The sequence below is a fragment of the Branchiostoma lanceolatum genome, chromosome 14 (assembly GCF_035083965.1).
Source record: "Branchiostoma lanceolatum isolate klBraLanc5 chromosome 14, klBraLanc5.hap2, whole genome shotgun sequence".
NCBI classification, from domain to species: Eukaryota; Metazoa; Chordata; class Leptocardii; order Amphioxiformes; family Branchiostomatidae; genus Branchiostoma; species Branchiostoma lanceolatum.
This window is the reverse complement of record NC_089735.1, coordinates 17,765,098-17,783,706: the sequence shown is the minus strand read 5'-3', so window position 1 is coordinate 17,783,706 and position 18,609 is coordinate 17,765,098. Positions and strand designations below refer to the sequence as shown.

General features: G+C 39.7%; 2 protein-coding genes across 14 annotated transcripts in view; both read left to right on the top strand.

Annotated features, from left to right (window-relative positions):
- The window catches only part of LOC136448197 (protein phosphatase 3 catalytic subunit alpha-like), a 42,088-nt gene extending 26,906 nt beyond the window's left edge, over nucleotides 1-15,182 (top strand). Inside the window, exons 8-18 of one of the 13 annotated variants that reach the window (XM_066447415.1) lie at nucleotides 775-869; nucleotides 1,370-1,495; nucleotides 1,918-1,995; nucleotides 3,127-3,144; nucleotides 4,502-4,525; nucleotides 5,453-5,533; nucleotides 7,491-7,575; nucleotides 9,246-9,343; nucleotides 9,858-9,875; nucleotides 10,575-10,592; nucleotides 12,104-15,182. In XM_066447415.1, the coding sequence (XP_066303512.1) occupies nucleotides 775-869; nucleotides 1,370-1,495; nucleotides 1,918-1,995; nucleotides 3,127-3,144; nucleotides 4,502-4,525; nucleotides 5,453-5,533; nucleotides 7,491-7,575; nucleotides 9,246-9,343; nucleotides 9,858-9,875; nucleotides 10,575-10,592; nucleotides 12,104-12,258 (796 nt within the window). In that variant the 3' untranslated portion in view covers nucleotides 12,259-15,182. Of the gene's footprint in view, nucleotides 1-774; nucleotides 870-1,369; nucleotides 1,496-1,917; nucleotides 1,996-3,126; nucleotides 3,145-4,501; nucleotides 4,526-5,452; nucleotides 5,534-7,490; nucleotides 7,576-9,245; nucleotides 9,344-9,848; nucleotides 9,876-10,574; nucleotides 10,593-12,103 lie in introns of all 13 variants that reach the window. The other 12 variants (XM_066447414.1, XM_066447416.1, XM_066447418.1 and 9 more) reach the window with 12 other exon arrangements.
- Nucleotides 15,183-15,309: 127 nt separating this feature from the next.
- LOC136448200 (fibrinogen-like protein 1) overlaps nucleotides 15,310-18,609 on the top strand; it is an 84,337-nt gene continuing 81,037 nt past the window's right edge. The window contains exon 1 of the mRNA XM_066447430.1: nucleotides 15,310-17,401. Coding sequence (XP_066303527.1) covers nucleotides 17,262-17,401 — 140 coding nt within the window. The 5' untranslated portion in view covers nucleotides 15,310-17,261. The remainder of the gene's footprint in view (nucleotides 17,402-18,609) is intronic.

The window sequence follows — 18,609 nt, the reverse complement described above, 5'->3', positions numbered from 1 at the left end:
TATTAAATCTGCTGCTCATGTCATGTGACCAGATGCTTGTCCGACAAGTTAGTAAGGATTGTATGTATTCTGTAAGGATCATATCTTTCTTAGTAGTAGATCATATGAATTCCATAAGATTCGTATGTAATCCATAAGGATAGTTTGAATACTTGGCATCTGGATACTATAAATGGTATGTTTTATATTTTGCTGAAGAGATTTATTCAGTATCCCCAACCATAGTTACTATCCTTATAAGTTATGTCGATGAAGATTAGACATCCAGGTAATAAGATACGCCAAAAAGCAATTACTCAAACAACTGGATATGATTTTGGAAACGGTCAGACGTTTCAAGTAGCATCCACTACTTTTCGTCAGTGACTGTGAGCAGCTTTAGCTCCTATATTAAAACAATAGGAGCTATTGTCCCCTTTTACTTCAACCGCTTCAACCTTGTCTTGAGTTGTCTAATTTGCTTTCTATTGGACTATCTAAAAATTGTCTTCTCCTTATTTACATATCAATTCATAGTTCGTGGTTATAAACCTGCTGTTCAACTGATCTTGCTCACAGTCACTGACGAAAAGTAGTGGATGCTACTTGAAACGTCTGACCGTTTCCAAAATCATATCCAGTTGTTTGAGTAATTGCTTTTTGGCGTATCTTATAAGTTATAGTTACTACTGACTACAAACAATAGAAATTATCTTGACAGACAAACAGTACAATTGTTGAAGTACTGTTGTGGATGGTAAAGATGCTCATGTCTTTTGTAACTTGTCCCTGCAGGTATCGAATGTACAGAAAGAGCCAGGCGACTGGTTTTCCTTCACTTATTACCATTTTCTCTGCACCCAACTACCTAGATGTTTACAACAACAAAGGTGGGTAGTTTTGTAAAGAAAAAAAATCAAACTATAGTTCAAGAGGTGTATTAGGGTGGTTAACTAACTGCTAAGTTCAAGATCAAAAAACATTGTAAAGGGTGATGAGACATTTTGTTTGATCAAAGAAAAGCGATACCCTCTCTGGAAAATACTGTAAAGTCTATACATCTTGAATCATTATGATGTCGTGTTGGCATAACGGTTAGGGTGTTTGGCCCAGAACTTGAAGTTCCTGGAATTGAATCCTCTGACATGCCACTGATGTCGTGCCCTTGGGAAAAACACTTAACACAACTTTCCTCCCTCCACCAAGGTGTAAAAATGGGTACCTGACTTCGGTTGGGGATGTAAAAGACAGTGGAAGGAGAGGTTAGGCTTGGCCCTCCAATACTGTGCCCTAGACACAGTGGATAATGACCCACTACCTGTACGGCCTCAAAATGGGACTCCTTTTACCTGTACCTTTTACCTCAAACCATGTACCTTTTTTCCCTCAGCTGCTGTATTGAAGTATGAAAACAATGTAATGAATATCCGGCAGTTCAACTGCTCGCCACACCCCTATTGGCTACCCAACTTCATGGATGTCTTCACCTGGTCCCTGCCCTTTGTAGGAGAGAAGGGTAAGTCACATGATTTTATGTAGTAAAGTTCCAACAGTTGTGTTGGACAAGTGGTGTGGTGGGTAACTTACTGCTAAGTTCTAACTTTTATCTAAAAAAAAGATGGGGGTTAGAATTATTACAGGACTGGCAACAAAATGAAAGGAGATTGGTTTCAATTGCTTACCTGGAGGCACTCATAAGACTTTATGTTTTGCAATGAGATTCAAATAGAAGGCGCAGCTTATTGAAGGCCCAGAATGTCACAGAATTTCTTAAGATTTATGGCTGTAAAAAAATTGAATTTTGTTTTCTTATTTGTAGATTGTCCACCTTGGGTGCCTTTCCCCCCACCTGCTAAATAGATGCCTTGGGAAAGTCTATAAACCTTGAAGTTGTATTGTCCAGGCCTAAGTTTCCTCTCCTTGTTTTATGTCCTACAGTTACAGAGATGCTTGTGAATGTACTGAACATCTGTTCAGATGATGAACTCATGACAGAGGGTGACGACACCTTTGAAGGTAGGGACCGACGACAACCAGCATTCACTATTACTATATGGTTGTCCGAAGTAGAACTGTCCGTCTATGGATCTAGAAGTGGCGCCTGTCAAAAATGATACATTGAATGAAGATGTGAATTACAAGCTGGAGTAGTTTGAGATTCTGCACAGGGCCCCCTTTCCACTAGACGGCGATTGCTGAGCGACCGTACAGTGACAAAAATTGGATTTGTTTGATCCTTGCTTTCATAACTGGAATATGCTACACAGTATAAAAGTATGTGAAAGACAATGAAACACAAAATGAAGAAAATAAGGAAATTCGAGATGTCAAACCTTTGCTCAGCAATCGCATCCTTTAATGGAAAAGAGATGTGCATGTTTCATCTAAGCTGGTCCTGAATTGAAACAGTTCACGGTATTTTACATTTCAGACAACCTTTTTTTAGGCTTTTGCCTTCACTCAAAGTTGTCAGGCAATGAATTTAAGTTGCAATACTGCAATGAATTAAAGGAATGTCATGTATGTCGTGGCTGGAATCAAAGTAGAACAGAGAATGATGTGCATTTTGATCAAAAGATCGTCTCACAAAATAGCCGGACAGTTCTTCTCGCCCAAATCACTTTGATGTTATCTTGACCCCCATGTAGCAGCTTGGTATCGTGTACAAGTGCAGAACATGTGAAGCACCAACTTTTCACTCTCCTGACTTCTTTCTCTCACCATTGTGTTCTTTGTATGCATGTTCTGTTCTGTGTTCGAGCTTTTTTCAACCCTGGAGGAAACCTCACCTCTTCTTGCTGTCACCTTCTAAAAGTACCATTGCCTAGTCATCCTCCCTCCACCTAGCCTTGTTTTACTAGTTAAGATTTTATATTGAATTTGTTGCTGTAGATTGTCCATATGTTTGAAATAATTGTAAAAAGACAGCTTCCTTCTATAGTAAATACAAGCCTTGCTTTCAACAAAAAAAACAAAGACTTGTTTGAGAAATCTGACTGTCGAAAGAGAATGAAAGGTAGTTATCTGTAGTGTCTCTATTATTATTATTATGGAACATTTGTACATCTGTTTTGTCCCTGCCATGTTGGACCATCTTAACGTCCATACTTCATCTCTCTTCCACATTGCTCGTTGTCCTCCCACCAGGTCTAGACCTGCCCAATGGTAAGTTGTATGTTCCCTTCCCTTCCCTCCATCCCCACATGTTCCTCTTGGGGGGTGTGACTGCTGTGGATCTACTCTACTGGAAAACCCCAAGGGAAAGGATTAAAAAACTGGCCAGATCCTAACCCGAAGACTGATTGGATCAGACACCCAAAAACGGCCTTTCGAAGGGGCCAGGCAGCATTGACAGCGTTGGTCATAAGTATTCAAAGAAGAGAAAAATATGCTTTGATATTTCTGTAGAAAATTCTCATTTATAACATACGTATCCAGAGTGCACTTTGCAAGATTCTGAAGGTCAAATTGAGGCTCAACATCAACAACTTATGATGCAATTTTGCCAAATTAGATGTAATATGTAACATATTATGTTCCAGATGATTCCTGCAGAATAGCTAAAAACTTAGACTTTCACAGAAAATTTGGTGTGATGAAAAAAGTGATAGCGGTTGTCACGCCTTCAAGGAATATGCTTCAAATAGTCATTGCTTGTTTTCTATTTCCTTAGACTTGTCTGTCTACTGTCGCACACGAGTGGAGATCCTTAACACTGTTGCTTTGTTCTACTCTTGATTGTTCTGAACTGCACGAAGTGACTGTCCTTTGCCTTTTCCTGTGTGTGTTTTTAGCCATGACAGTCTTGAGTGCTATTTTCCAATATGCATGTTGTGTTGAAGTTGTGCAGTGTTGGTTGAAGTGATTCTGCTATGCTGTAACACCAAAAGGCCTTCTTACAAAAACATGTTTAACTTAACATCTTAGATGACATTTTATTTGTTAGAAGCATGTCACTCATCCAATTTGACACGTGTTGGAAAGTTTCATTTACCAAGTGCTTTTGTATGAAGGACTTTTGCTGATTTTGATAATAGATGTACACTGAACAGTGGTTACTTTAACTTTGGAATGACATTGGGGATTTGGAAAATCTTATCAACTTTAAGTCAAGTAAGTCTATAGAATGAAGAAAGAAGTACACGTTAGTTTAGAGGGTGAAATGCTCTTAAGATGTGAAAGTCTACTGTGCATGGATTTTCAGCAGCTAGTAGAACTAAGTAGCTTAGAGTTAGTTAAATTTTCCAATTCCCAATGTCTTTCCAAACTTTAAGTGACCAGTGTTTGATATTATGTATTTATATTTTTCTCTTAATTTTGCTCAAGCATTGATTATCATATAAATGAGCTATAATTTGATTTTGGTGTTATGCAAATTGTTACGATCATTTAGAAGTCAAATCAGAATAAAATGGAATAATGTTGACAATGTATATGATGAGCAATCACATGCAAATTAACTGTGGCTGAGATGCCTTCTACAGTTCCTGAATTAACATGCCATTCTTGTCCACCTCACTAGCGACAGATTCGGACGATGGGCAAGGTAAAAAACTACCTAAGGACTATCTAGAGTCAAGCTATGTAGCTGTAAAGTGTTCTTTCATAGGAGGGTTGACGGAAAGATTTACATCACAAGGAAATAAAACCTTCGGAATTTTTACTTGGTGCCAGCTCCAAGTATAATTTGTGGTATTATCAAATTTGACATTTCACTCAGGCATCATTTAAACACCACAGTTACCCAAAGATGAACTATCGCAAATGCCACATCTTTACAAGGTGGTGGCATGATTGGAAAGTCATATTTCTGCTTGGAAAATGGCAGCAACATTTCCTGTTGTTTGACTATTATAACTTGCTCACTCATTGTTGCTGACTTGCTGCTGCTGACATCTTATACCAAGTGAAATGCATGATATTGGTACCCATCACTATCTTCTTATTACGAATTTTGTCCTCTATTTTCACAAAATGTAGTCCCATGGCTGTTAGAATGTCAAGACGTTCTGGCAACAGAAAACCTGCCCTGTTAATACATTTGTGGTATTTTCCAGATTTGTGTCTGCCGGCATTTCACCTTTCTTGGTTTACATCCAGAAAGGAATACTTTGCCGCTGTCTGTTATGCAGATTATTTTTTTTTCTCAGCCTGAAACCATGCATTTTTACACCAAAAATATTACCATGCAGGAAGATATGGATGGGATATCAGTATTTTGCATGAAAGGCAAACGAGTGGGTGAGATGAGATGTATTATAACACCAACCTAATACTAAATTTGACCCTACTGTTATATTTTAAACATCACTCCTGGAAGGAACACTTGAGAAAATAATACTTTCACTTCTACTGTAACCCCTTAAGCCAAGACTGCCACTGCTTACACACCATATGGTAACGGTGTCACCAAAAAAGGTGCTGCATGCTTCACATTGTCACCCATTGCATGATGATTATTGCCTTCCCCCAGACGCATACAACAGTATGGGTCTGACCTTACTGAGCCAGGCTGCTAGGCAGGTTACTACTACTACTGCTACTACTGATGAGGGTAAGGGTATCTGGCCCCTGCGGATAACCCGGTTTGAGTGTGGTGTGGCCTGCTGTTTAGCTAACAGGCTAACTCAACTGATGAGGGCTACAGAAGAGAACAGTGTGCCAAGTGGTATTGTGTCACTGCCTCTGACCATTGTAAAGTAAAGTAAAGTAAAGAAAGAAAAGAAAGAAAGAAAAGAGTGAAGTGAAGTAACGAAAAAAGTGAAGTTAAGTAAAGTAAAAAAGCGGCATGGAGTCTTGAGTCTTGAATCTTGAATCTTGAGTTCCTTATCAATCAATAGATTTCCCTCAAATTGGTTAAAACATTTCTAAATTGGCTTCCCTTTCCCTTTTATCATACAACATTTGAAATGTATACACCGGTAAATGATACTAACTGTTGATATTATCCTTAGGCAAAACCTGCTTGTCATGTGCATGAAAAAGAAAAGGCAGATTGAACTTGAAATGTTATGCTTGAGATGAAGCATAATGCCTTTTTGAAAGCTGATAGTGCAAACTTCATTGTCCAGCTTGTATATATTATTGAACCATCAACCAAGGAATCAATTTATCAACTTAAGTGATTAAGAAAACAATTACTCTTCATATAATCATGCAGTTTTATTTAGTAATAAGATAATTTTTTTCATTTATTAATCAGTTATATGAAAAATTGATCTAATTACTAAATAAAAACTGCATGATTATATGAAGAGTGATTGTTTTCTTAATCACTTAAGTTGATAAATTGATTCCTTGGTTGATGGTTCAATAATATATACAAGCTGGACAATGAAGTTTATAAAGATGATTTTGTGCAGTTGTACATGAACCTTTTGTGTTTAAAAGCAGATGCGGTATGTATTTTCAAATTGATCACAGCTAGTATCAACCAAATGGCAAGATCTTCGGTTCCATTCCAGGCCTTCCCAGCTAGACATTTTGTCCATATGAAAGGCACTTTACACAACTTTTCTCACTTTAAGTGTAAAATGGACATCTCACATTGGTTGGGAAGATAGAAGGAGGTGGAAAGAGAGGGATGGGCTCCACCTTCCAACCCCATTCCCCAGACACAGTGGATAACAACCCACTGCCCCTACGGCCTGGAAAAAGGCTATGGGATCAACTAAAGTTTACTCTTACCTATGTACCTGAGTTAAAGTTTAACATAGACATACCACCCAGTCAGGCTCATGATTGGTGCAAGGACAGTTTGGTTGTAAAACTTCCATGTCTCAAGTTCAGTTCAGGTCCAACTGGTCAAAGCTGTGACACAAAACCCTTGAGTAGTGTCTTAAAACTAATCTCACTGACATTTTAACAGTTTGATTTGTTTTCTTTTTTTATGAATTTTCTCCTTATGCATGATATTATACTGATAGAGCCTGACCTGGCTGGACTCAAGTTATGTGTTTTGTAACAACTAACCAAAGGTAGTGAAGAAACAATATCATGATTGTGGCCCTGGACTCATACAATGTAGCAAGGCTAGATAGGAAATAGCAGTCGGCAGTTTCAAAAAACATGTGATTCAAATGTAGCAACATGAATGATCAATCTGCAAGTAAAAGTATCTCTTGTAGTTGACAGCCAGGATCTGTAGTGTGTGCCAAAAGCATTGATTTAAAATCTTCCCATTTAGTGGTGAAAAAGATGGAATCTGTAAACTTTTCTTCACATTGGCCACAACAGATTGCTATGGTATCAACTTTGAAATTGTAAGATTGCCATGCACTCACCCATTCCATTTAATACATCTGACCGACTTGTTGAAATGTGGTAGTGCCTTTAGTAGCTTAAAAAAAGAATGCCTTCACCATTTTGATGACACAAAGTTGCCCTCAGATCAGTTCTAACACATGTAGAGGCTTGCTTGCTTTATTTTTTTTCGGGTTTTGTATTTTTAATCAATGGATGTGTAGGAAGAAAGAATTTGGAGTGCCTGTTTTGATAGACTTTCTTTCCAGGAGGTTCTGTCAGAGAACGGAAGGAGATCATTAGGAACAAGATCCGAGCAATCGGCAAGATGGCCAGAGTCTTCACCGTATTACGGTGAGTTTTAGTCTACATTGTGTGTGACATGTTTTCAAAGTAAAATCGACGATTGCATTGGGCATATCCATACGAACTAGTTGCTGATCGGTTTGTGCATATTTTTCAATTCTGTTGTCAATTTTCGTCAAGATTAGGCCATATTGATTTGATCATAAGGTCTCATTCCTGTATTACTCCGAGTGTGCAGTCTCAAAGAGTCTGTACGCCAAAAAATTAACGGCTGCATGAAAGTGTGTTTATATCGGTGGGAAATTCCCTTTAAGCCAGCCCAACTGATCTCAAGCGTCAAACTGTTGAAAGCTTGTTTGTAACTGAAGGCGGTTGCGCATAAGGTCGGACGTGCACAGCCCAACATTGTAGGTGATACGTTCGTGCGCTTACAGCTGGAAAGTGCCTTTTTGGGGGGTGTAGCTAAGTGCAAGTTGTAATTGCTATAAGGTCTCATTCATGAGTTTTTTCGCCCCATAGGATTACATGTTATAATACGTGTTTTACATGGGCGCGTTCGTAATGAAGATATAGAAAATGTGCCAGTGTTTTTCATTCCATGTTGAGAACATTTACCCTAGATTATGTAAAAAAATTGACAACATTTTCACTACATACAATCTCTTTTTGTAGCAATTACAAACTGCACTTGGCTGCACCCCCACAAAGCCACTTTCCAGCTGTAAGCGCCGGACCGATTCACACACAATGCCCGGCCTGTGTACGTCCGACCTCGCGCGCGGCTGCCGAACTTTGCCTGCTAATTTCTTCAGATACAAACAAGCTTTCATCAGTTTGACGCTTGAGATAGGTTGGCCTAGCCAATAGGGAATTTCCCACCGATATACACACACGTTCATGCAGCCGTTCATTTGTTTGGGCCATGAACTCTTTTAGCATACCCACTCGGAGTAATACAGAAATGAGACCATAAAAAGAGATTGTATGTAGTGAAACTGTTGGCAATTTTTTGACATGATCTAGGGTAAATGTTCTCAACATAAAATGTCATTTGAATAACATTGGTGCATTTTCTATAGCTTCATTACAAACTCGGCCATGTAAAACACAAATTATAACATGTAAGCCTATGGGGCAAAAAAAATCATGAATGAGACCATAATATTTTGGATGACAATATGATCACTGCAAAATTGATGGGAGCATGCGAAAGAAAAATTTGGGGAAAAAGGTACCTTCATTATTAAAAATAAATGGTCAGGAAGGTTTTGAAAATGACAAAAATTAGTACATGTATAACAAACAATAGATTCTTTATAGACTTTGGAAAACTTTGCTCAGGGCTCAATTCATTTTGTGCATGCAAGTAGTAAGTTTATTTTTTTGCAATTTACAGCATATATTTTCTTATTTTTTCTCGGCTGTTGTCCCGCATCTGACATGCATGCTACTGGAAAGAGTAGCAGTCCTTAGGACGGGACGTAAAGCCGTGGTCCACTGTACATTTTAGTTATTTTTACTTATCGAAAAGATCTCCAGGAATTTTTCTGCTGCAATGAACCTGCAAATACTGTACATAGCTTCTGTCTTCTCTGTCACGACCAGTGGAAGAGTAGCTCTTCAGTCAGCTAAAACTGGTTTGAAATCACTTTCAATTTCTTTTTTGATCCTGAGACTCTGTAACATCTTACCATGCCTCATCCCTGTGTCTTTCCCAGAGAGGAGAGTGAGAGTGTTCTGCATCTGAAGGGACTGACCCCTACTGGGCAGCTTCCCCTTGGAGCCCTGTCTGGAGGAAAAGACACGCTACAAAGTGGTATGTACCAGACACCGCCACACCCTAAGGCCAGTAAATGCATGCAGCCTTCTCTTTGTTTTTGTAAATTTATGCATATCTTTCTATGACATTGCAATATTGATTGTTACAATCTATGCTTAGACCTGTTGAATTTGCATGGAATGTGTTTTTGTTGTTATGGTTTTTCTTTTTTTCAGTCTTACCATAATAAGTTTATATTAGGTAGAAATAAAAGATATTGAGAATCTCTCTTTGATAACAGAACTTCATGACTCACCTGATTGATAAGCAGCTATTGCGTCTTCCTTTTCTTCTAATCATTTCAATCTTTTGTATGTTTTTAAGATGTTTTTAAATATATACGTAGTGTTATTTATGACAAGGACGACAAACAGTACTTTTAGTTCCGAAGATTGTGAAAATCCTGTGGACGTGAATAGGGTGTGGAAGAAAGGCGCTCAGAAGTTGTGAAATGTCCTTTGGATTTTGTGAAGGAATGTTCTCTTTTCTCCTTACTCTTGAGCTTGTTCAGGAATTGCTGAGCAGGAAGGTACTTTTCACATAGAATTACTCACCATTTAGGTGTAGCCACAAGTTTCCTGGACAGCAAAAAAAATGAGTAGGCAAAGAAAGAAAAAAAGACAGTAGATGTAGCATATTAAGAAGGTAACTGTAGATGTAGTAGCTGTAGCACTAGAAGTAGACAAAAATAGCTGTGTAGTGTGGTTTATATTTTTGTTCCCCCAAAAAAAGACATTTTAGAAAATGAATATTGTGGGCACAGTAATTGATGTGAAGAGTCAAGTCGTTGGTGTACTTGTGTTGTGTATTATCAGTGGTAGGGGGTACCAAGGTTGTGTGTTGCCTAGGTATTCAAAGATTCATTTTGCTTCTTAGCAGATGTTGCATGTCTCAATGACTAAAAACTAACTTGATATCAAGAAGTGCAATTAAGCACATGGACCTGCTCACACAACCTTGGTAAAGCATGGGGATAGAGATAACTCTGTTCCCATGTCATGCAGTCGACTGAAGACAAGAGTTTACCCGATAGCTTATGCCTTCCTTTTCTTTGCCCAGTTTTGGTTGGTGAAGCTTCGGCAAATCATCTGTTAATGCGGATGATAACTTGTACTGTGAAAGTAATTGTATTTGCTCGTTTGGTGCTTTCAAAGCCACTTTGATTTGACTTTGCCAAACGAGCACAATGCAAACTCTGTTCTCTTTTCTCCGCATTGGCATTGTTCAGGAATCGCTGAACAAGAAGGTACTTTGCTTTTAACAATTACTCGTGGAGTATGGCTGTAGGTTTAGTCTGCAACCTTTATGTTGTCCGCGTCACCACATCTTGTACATACTCTGTGCACCTCCAACTGGAGACAAGCAAGTGTAAAATTGTCTGCAAAGTAGTGAAGTATTGTCAAGGTGTGATCGCCCGACTGGTGCTTTTGCTTTTCCCTTTCTCATGATACACAAACAGTTCATTGTTGGCTCATAAGTTCTGCTTCTGAGAAAACAGGTTTTTGACTCGGGGAAAGACAGCAGACGTTACTTCTTGCATCAGGGTGCCATTATCTCGACCATGACAGTATTTCACTAGATTATGTTGTGTTAGAGTAGTTGCCGTTCCAAGTCCCAGTATTGTTTTCAGGTCTTGTGCAGTTGGTTTATTCAGTGTGTATTTGTTTGGTTGAATAATGAAATGGGTTCGTAGTGTGTTACCTGGGTCAAAATCCATGTTCCAATTGTAGTCTTCGAAGACGAGTTTCAAGTGTCTCTTGAAATATGCTTGCAGCTCAGACTAGAGGTAATAACCTGGTCCTTTGGTGTAAATTTTGAAGGTTTAGACTGCATATCTTACCTTCACACAAAACACAACAGCCAGCAAACATTACGTTAACTACTCCTTCCTGAAGTACAATTATGTATTTCTAAGTAAGCCCAGGTTGCACACCTTGTGACTTAGTCCTGCAAAGGTCTGTGCAAAAACAACTCATCTAAATAGCACTTGTGTTTGTGTACCCTATTTATCCTCCCCAGCCACCACAAAAAATAATTCCTGTGTATTGACAGCTGCTAGACCAGTTGGCTGACTCTATGCAAGTCATCCCAACCCACTCTTATTGGTTTATTTCAAATACATGGACAGCCATCTGATATACCTAATGTCTGTGCAGCCACAAATTGCTGAATAAACTGTAATGATACAGCTAAATGAATTACTACACTGGAATTGGACATGCTGAAAGAATAGATTACACATTTCTGGAGTAGGCAACACAGTTCACCTCTAATTCTTTGAACACTTGAAAGATTTGGTCTGATCCGTGTTATTGCTTCACTCTTTTTATGAACTGATGAGATATACCTAATGTTGAAATGAAAAGTTACATTTAATGCTTTCTTGATGGTCCCTTTCTTTTTATCCTGCGTCAGTATTTTCTTACAAACAACTCTTTGTGGAGGAGGGTACAAAAACATGGTACAAATAGATTGAAGAAGATTGACTTGTTGTCATTTGTGTCTATTGATGTTGTGAAATGTGGTAGTCTTGAAGTAGGTACTCCGTATGCACATCTTGATTTTAATCTGTAGTCACCTTCAATCTCGTTTAAAAATGATTTGTTGAGCCAACAGTAATCTGTTGGTTATGGGAAAGGCAAATCACGGATTAAATATCCCCCTGTAGCTGTGCACCATTGGTAGAGTAGTTCTGTGGATGTTTGTGTCGTTCCAGAGCAGATTAAAGCTTGACCTTTTTTGTTGCTCCACCTTTAGCAATCCAGGGTTACAGTGTCAACACCAAGATCCAGTCCTTCGAGGAAGCCAAGTCGCTCGATCGGGTGAACGAGAGGATGCCACCGCGCAAGGACGGCACCATGCCGTCCAAAGAGTCCATCGAAGACAAGAAGGATGGCAAGGATTCTGCATAAAAAGCATTGCTGACACATTGGTATTGTTCATGGGGCCAGCAAAGGGTATATACATCCTCTGAAGGCATGGGGCTTCCCTCCCATTTACATACTGTACAGTGTATTGTATAACAGCCATAACAGAAATAATTGTGTAACCTTGTTGTTTATAGTCCTAATCTCAGAACTTTCTGAAGATTTTGCTCGGGTATCCAGTACTAAAATGCAGTTACTTACATAAAACCATTGAGGGATAAACGCAATGACAACATTGTTCTCTACCATTGTTTGCAAGCAAACTTGTAAAGGTTACCCAAGTTATTTAATGATTTTTAAACAAAGGTTTATTAATTATTATGACAATTGTTGATGGCAAATATTTTGGATATGTCCTTTCAAGAGGTAAAAAATGGAATGGTGTTTATGTTTTTTTTTGTTTTCTTTACTAATAGGTTCTATTTATTGATGACTGTGTGTTCGTGCATAGTATTTCACTCAATTTCTTGACGAAATTGCAGTTAGCTATCAAAATAGAACCAGTTGTACTAGAGGTATTGCCTTTTGAATTTTGTGCGAGGTTATCAGAACTTTGTTAAGTCTGTAGCTTCAAGTTCAAGACAGATGGTGTTGTATTACTTCTGTTTACGTTAGAATACTATTGTCTTTCTGTATAAGTGGTGGTTCGCAATGATAGTATAGTGGGACCTGATTTTTTTTCTACCTGTTAGAGAAAATTAATTGGGGAGTTTATGACACATACTTTGCTGTCTTATAAGAGGAAGAACTAATAGTAGTCTAGCTTCAAATGGTGTGCAAAGTAAGTTTCTGTTACTATGTAATGTATCAGCCCTAAGTCTCCATTCTAGAAACCCTGTCATCGTGATGTTTGTTGTCTGTGTATTCTTTACAATTGTAAAACTTACGGGGCTCCCAAAGAATATATATATATAGCATGACTATAAACTCATTAGAAACAAAATCAATAAACATTTGTATGAACTTAAATGCATGTTAATAAGAAACCTTCAGGGGTCATGTTTATAGAAGAAAATTAGCAAAAGCATGCTCTCTGTGGGATATATAGTGTAGATGTGTTTCTGGTCTGTGTCTGTACAAAGTCGTTTTTTCCTGCCCAACACTTTGCCTCTCACGTGAGGAAGGGATGTGGTAGATGGTATCGGTGAAGTATGTATGTAACTAGAGTTCATTAAGAGGTTTTTCTTTCTTTCACTTCTGTGTCCACAGGAGCTGTGGAGTCACCTTCAAGGTGTCTCAGAAACTTTGTACACTTGATATCCACTCTTGTATGTTAGATGTGATAATTCTACAAGTGGTATGAAGCTGTGGGGCACCACAAGGGGTTTATTTGTTGCTATTAGAGTTGCTTTTCTCGAACCTTAAAAGTACAATGAACTTTGATGGAAAGTTGTTCATTTTTTGCCTCATATTGTCCAGTTTTTCCTTAAGTGTTGGATGTTTAAAGAAAGAGTCAGCAAAGCTCAAATAGTCTGCTGAAAATGTGCACCATTGTTCCTTTTCTGTCGAGAATGCCTTGGGAAGTGAATTGCACTGCTAGATGATGGAATAGACACCTAGGTCTGCTGATTTGACATCAAAATGATAGGAAGTACAATTTTTCTCATGTAACACTTGTGAGACCATTGGACATTAACTGTGGATGCTAACACTACCACTTTTCAGAAAGATGTAGGCTATTTCTGCTCACAAAAGATGTGAGAAAAGTGGGGAACGTATGGAAAATGCAGAAAGAGTTTGTTGGGGACAAAAAATAACCCTGTGTTTGTAGAGTTACCATACTCTCATTTGGCCTGAGATTCAACCTTGTTCAGCTTGGTCTGCTCCAATTGTTGCTGATTTATCGACTTAAGCTGACTAGGGCTGGGTCCCAGGCTAACTCGCAGGCAACTTTCTGTGAGTTGATTTCTTTGTGGGTGAACTAAACCTCCATGGATGCCCATGTCATGATAAATAGGTGTGTTTTGCTGGAGATCACTTGATAAGACGTTGAGACTGTAACCTTGGGGCGTTGTGAACGAGTTGGAAAGCACCATTTGAGTTTTGCATTGATGCCAAAATCCCCAAGTTTTGTGTGAGAAGAGTAGAGAAACATGTTGAGGTCTGTAAAGAGGAAGTGTTTGTGCATTGGAGTCAGCACACAGGAACTGAAGTTTCGTTGTCAGTCACCGAAAACTAAGATAATCCCAAGTCATGTAAAGAACAAATGTATAAAATGTACTGGTTGACAAAGACTGATATTTCGTACATGAAGAGATACATAAATTATGTTGCTGCTTGAAACTTCAGATCTTGCTGGAGCTGAGGACATAGGTGGTGGGGCAAAGATGTGTCTGTTGGGGACTATTAAACTAACCAAACTGACAAATGGCCAGGAGAAGGCAAAGTGTTGGATCCAGATTGTGTAACCCTAACTAGTACCAGATGAAATACCAGTAACTAGTTAATAAGTAACCAGTAATAAAATCGGCTGATTCAGGCTGCTGTCTGGCGTTAAAGGGGCAATATGCAATTTTTTTATGTTGTCATTTGTAACAAGGTTGAGAGAAGCAAAGCGGTAACTAGCTTGGAAATGCATTGTATCCAGTGCTCTTCTTTCCCTGTGTTCCTTTCTCCACAAATTTCAATGAAAGTGTAGTAGAGTGAAGTTCAGTTCAGCAGTAGACTGCTCAGTAGATGAACACATGGCTATATGTGTTTTGGGGGATTTTTGTATGGTTATAGGTTTAATACTGTGAAGGTGGTTATTGCATAGAAGCTCCGCTCCATTCAATGTTCGGATTGCTACCAGCCTCACAGCCCAAGGCGCTGTGCATGCCTGACAGACGTAACTATGCTCTAGTAACCTCATCTGTGATGTACATTGTGCTGACGGCCTAAGTAGTGATAAACGGCTTCTCTTCCAAGGAGATCTTGGCTCTCTTGTCTGATTGTGTTGGGTGTGTCTGTATTTGTGTTAGCCTGTAAAGCCCCGGTTGCGCAGGGGGGCTGAACATGGCTCCCTTCCACCACCAAGGCTGAACTCTCCAAGCAGATGTTGGTGGGGAAAATTGTGATTTCATCAAACCTTGACTTGACTGATACGTTTTTCTGTCCACCTTCCAAGAAATTGGGCACATGAGATCACAATTTCTCCCCCACAACCTCTACTTGGGGTGTTCCAAACTTAGCCTTAGGTTAAGTTAACACTACTGACTTAATGAGTTAATCCAACCCACCAGCCAACTCATTCCAGACATCCCGTCCACAGCCGAATGTGTTGAAAATTTGGCTGGCACAGCCGATATAGCTCCCGAACCTGGAAGGTCTGGAGACCGTTCGGACGTGCATATGTGTAACCGGGGCTTAAACCTACATTTGTAGTGACAGTCATGGAAGACAATTACCAAGTCAACTAGAAAAATTGAAAACAATACAGATCACTTCCCTGTGGGGAATGAAACACAGATTATGGAAAGTTATCTGATCAGTAGACTCATTGCTTGTACTCTAAATCATTTATACTTCTGATGCTCGTCGAAATCAGTAAGTAAAGAGTAACCTTCAAGCAGATGTTGGGAGGACTGACAGAAAAAGCCGGGCCCGCTCAGAAAACGTTACAATTTTCGACTTGGATAGAGAGAACCGATGGTCGTTTTAGTTCAAAGAAGATACTTTATTTGTTGATAAACAACCTCTCCCGTGAGTTAAGCGGGTATCTCACTGGACTGCGGCACGTTGGTGACCTCGCTGCGACCTAAATTGGAGCTGTGTTACTCTTGAGTCTTTAATGAGAATAAAAGACAACAAAATAAGATTATTTTTTCATCGATGAAATTCGTTGAGCTCGGTCGCAGCGAGGCCGCCAACCCAGGGAGATACCCGCTTTAGCAAGCATCATCTGGCCAGATACTTAAACTAAGACTTGACGTCGATCAAACATCGGACCTATAATTTTTGGAGCGTTTGTGTGAATAGTTCATCAATTTCCACCCTTAGCAACTTATTCTTCTATTGCGTTGACCCAAAAATTGATCCGGAACTTCAGCAATTATCCCATAGGAACTAATACTTAGGGGATGATTCCCATCATGCATCACACCCCATGGGTCTTCATGAAGGGGCACCACTCAATTCCTGGATTATAAATGGTTCATTTATTTGTTTATCTGTGAATTATTTTTACCATTTTTGTATTTTTTGAAATATCACTCTCCTCTGGTCTTGTCTCTCCCTTTAATGGGATCGGCAGCGACAAAATCAATCATGACTTATTAACAAAGGGACTGACAAAAACAACTAGTAGATGATAGAATTGAATGAGAATGATAGTATCTTTTCGTGTTATACACAAAAACCTACAACATTAGCTTACCAGAGACTTATTGGTAAGATTTGTCCTGTGTTTTAGCCCAGTTCTGAAGTGTAAATGTCAGGGACGACTCGTGGGTTGATGATGAATAAACATGTGTAGTGATGCGCACGTCCTCACGATAATTTACCAGCATTCATGACCAGAACGAGTTTTGCAGTGTATGTAACGTTACACAGCTTACTGACATTTGCACACGGTGCTGGAATTGACTGTCCGGTAGAAACGCTACCTTTTAGCCTCCTTCGCAGACCCTCTGGGTGCGGCCTGCGTTTATTTTTCTGGTGCGCTGATTTCCGATTTTCAACATGGGTTCTCTTTTGCCAGGAGATATAAAGATAAACTAGCTGGCCCATGTTGAAAATCGCAAATCAGCGCTCCCCCAATTTGGGTAAACGCCTGTCGCACCTACAAGGTCTGCGAAGGAGGCGATGCCTTGAATGGATGATAAAAGACCGCTTCTTGAACTCGAGCTCATTCCGAAAGAGGTGTATTTGTATGTCTCCCAAACGCGGATCTGTGAGAAGACCGAGAGTGTGTTTACTGTCTGTGGTCTGTCTGGAGCCCAGATGGACCGACCGAGTTTCGCGACGTTTCTCCTGTTCATCCGTAGTCTGTACAGAGTGGTGCATGCAGGATGGAGTTGTTCACTGCGGCAGTACTGTTCTTGTTGTGTGCATCAGCACGAGCACAAGATCAAGGGGCGGTTCCGCCCAGGTACAGCCCTCCTGTCACTACCAGGGACAGGGTCCCCACCGAGCCTACTCTAAACAACAGGTACGGTACTTACATGGAAATGGAGCTAAGGTTGAGATTAAGATGCTATACCATGCTAAACATACCCAAGAGTCAGACTTTCACTTGTCCGTCATCACGAGGTCTTGCTTCTCCCACCGTTTGCAACTTGCGCCGTGTTGACAACTATACTCGCCTGATGATTGAATTATATTGTAGGTGACGTCAGGCTGCTACATTTCCCAACTAGAGTGAATATAGGGATTCTCGAGCAGAATTTCCTCAGGATTGATTTCGAGGAATTTTACGACGAATTCGAGGGAACTGACGAGTCAGTGGGCTTTGAATCCGGAAAGCCTGATCAAAAAGTCTTATGCATACTAGTATAGTTGGGAACGGATAGAAATAGACGATACATAATTCAATCATCAGTGGGTATACAGTCAGCACCGCGCGAGTTACAAATGGCAGGAGAGCCCAAAACGATGTCTAAGACGGACTTAGGCCACAGCAAGTGATTTTTATGGATGACATCAGCGCGCTTATTTGACGGTGGTCAACATGCCAAAAATTGATAAATATGTACTAGTTTTGTCGCAAAATGCCCTATATGCCGCAAAACAGGTCACTCTGTCAGTGATTGAGCCCTGTGTTTTGGTAGGCAGTCTCTAAACTCAGAGACCATCAGGGATCCAGCAAACCTGAGGCTCAGTTGCTCGCATTTGATGGCATGGCAGGGTGTTCCATTACTCTCCAAGCAGAGGAGGGGTTCCGGCAGCTAGGTTTTTGACGTGTTTTTAGGCGTTTCTGTCGGGCTTTCTACTTTGTCTTTTTTTCTTTTTGTTCCATTGATGGCAAAAAATGACAAAGTAGAAAGCCAAACAAAAACGCCTAAAAACACGTCAAAAACCTGCCGGAACCCCTCCTCTGCGTGGAGAGTAGTGTTCCATATGAGTACCTAGTAGAGTATAGTTGCTGCCCAGGTGTTCCATTGCATATGTGTGCCCATAAACTTTTTTTCTGCATTTGTTCTAGTTAATCGAGCTGTATACACATCTTCAAGGACAGTTTAATGTTGATAGTCTAAAGTGTTTAATTGCATATGAATACCCAGTGTAGTTCCTGCCCATGATGGTATGACAAGCTCTTTTCTGCATTTGTTCTTACAAGGACTTGATATAATGTCCTTGGTTCTTGCTAATTGAGCTGTATACACAAGGTGTTTCATCACATATGAATACCTAGTGTAG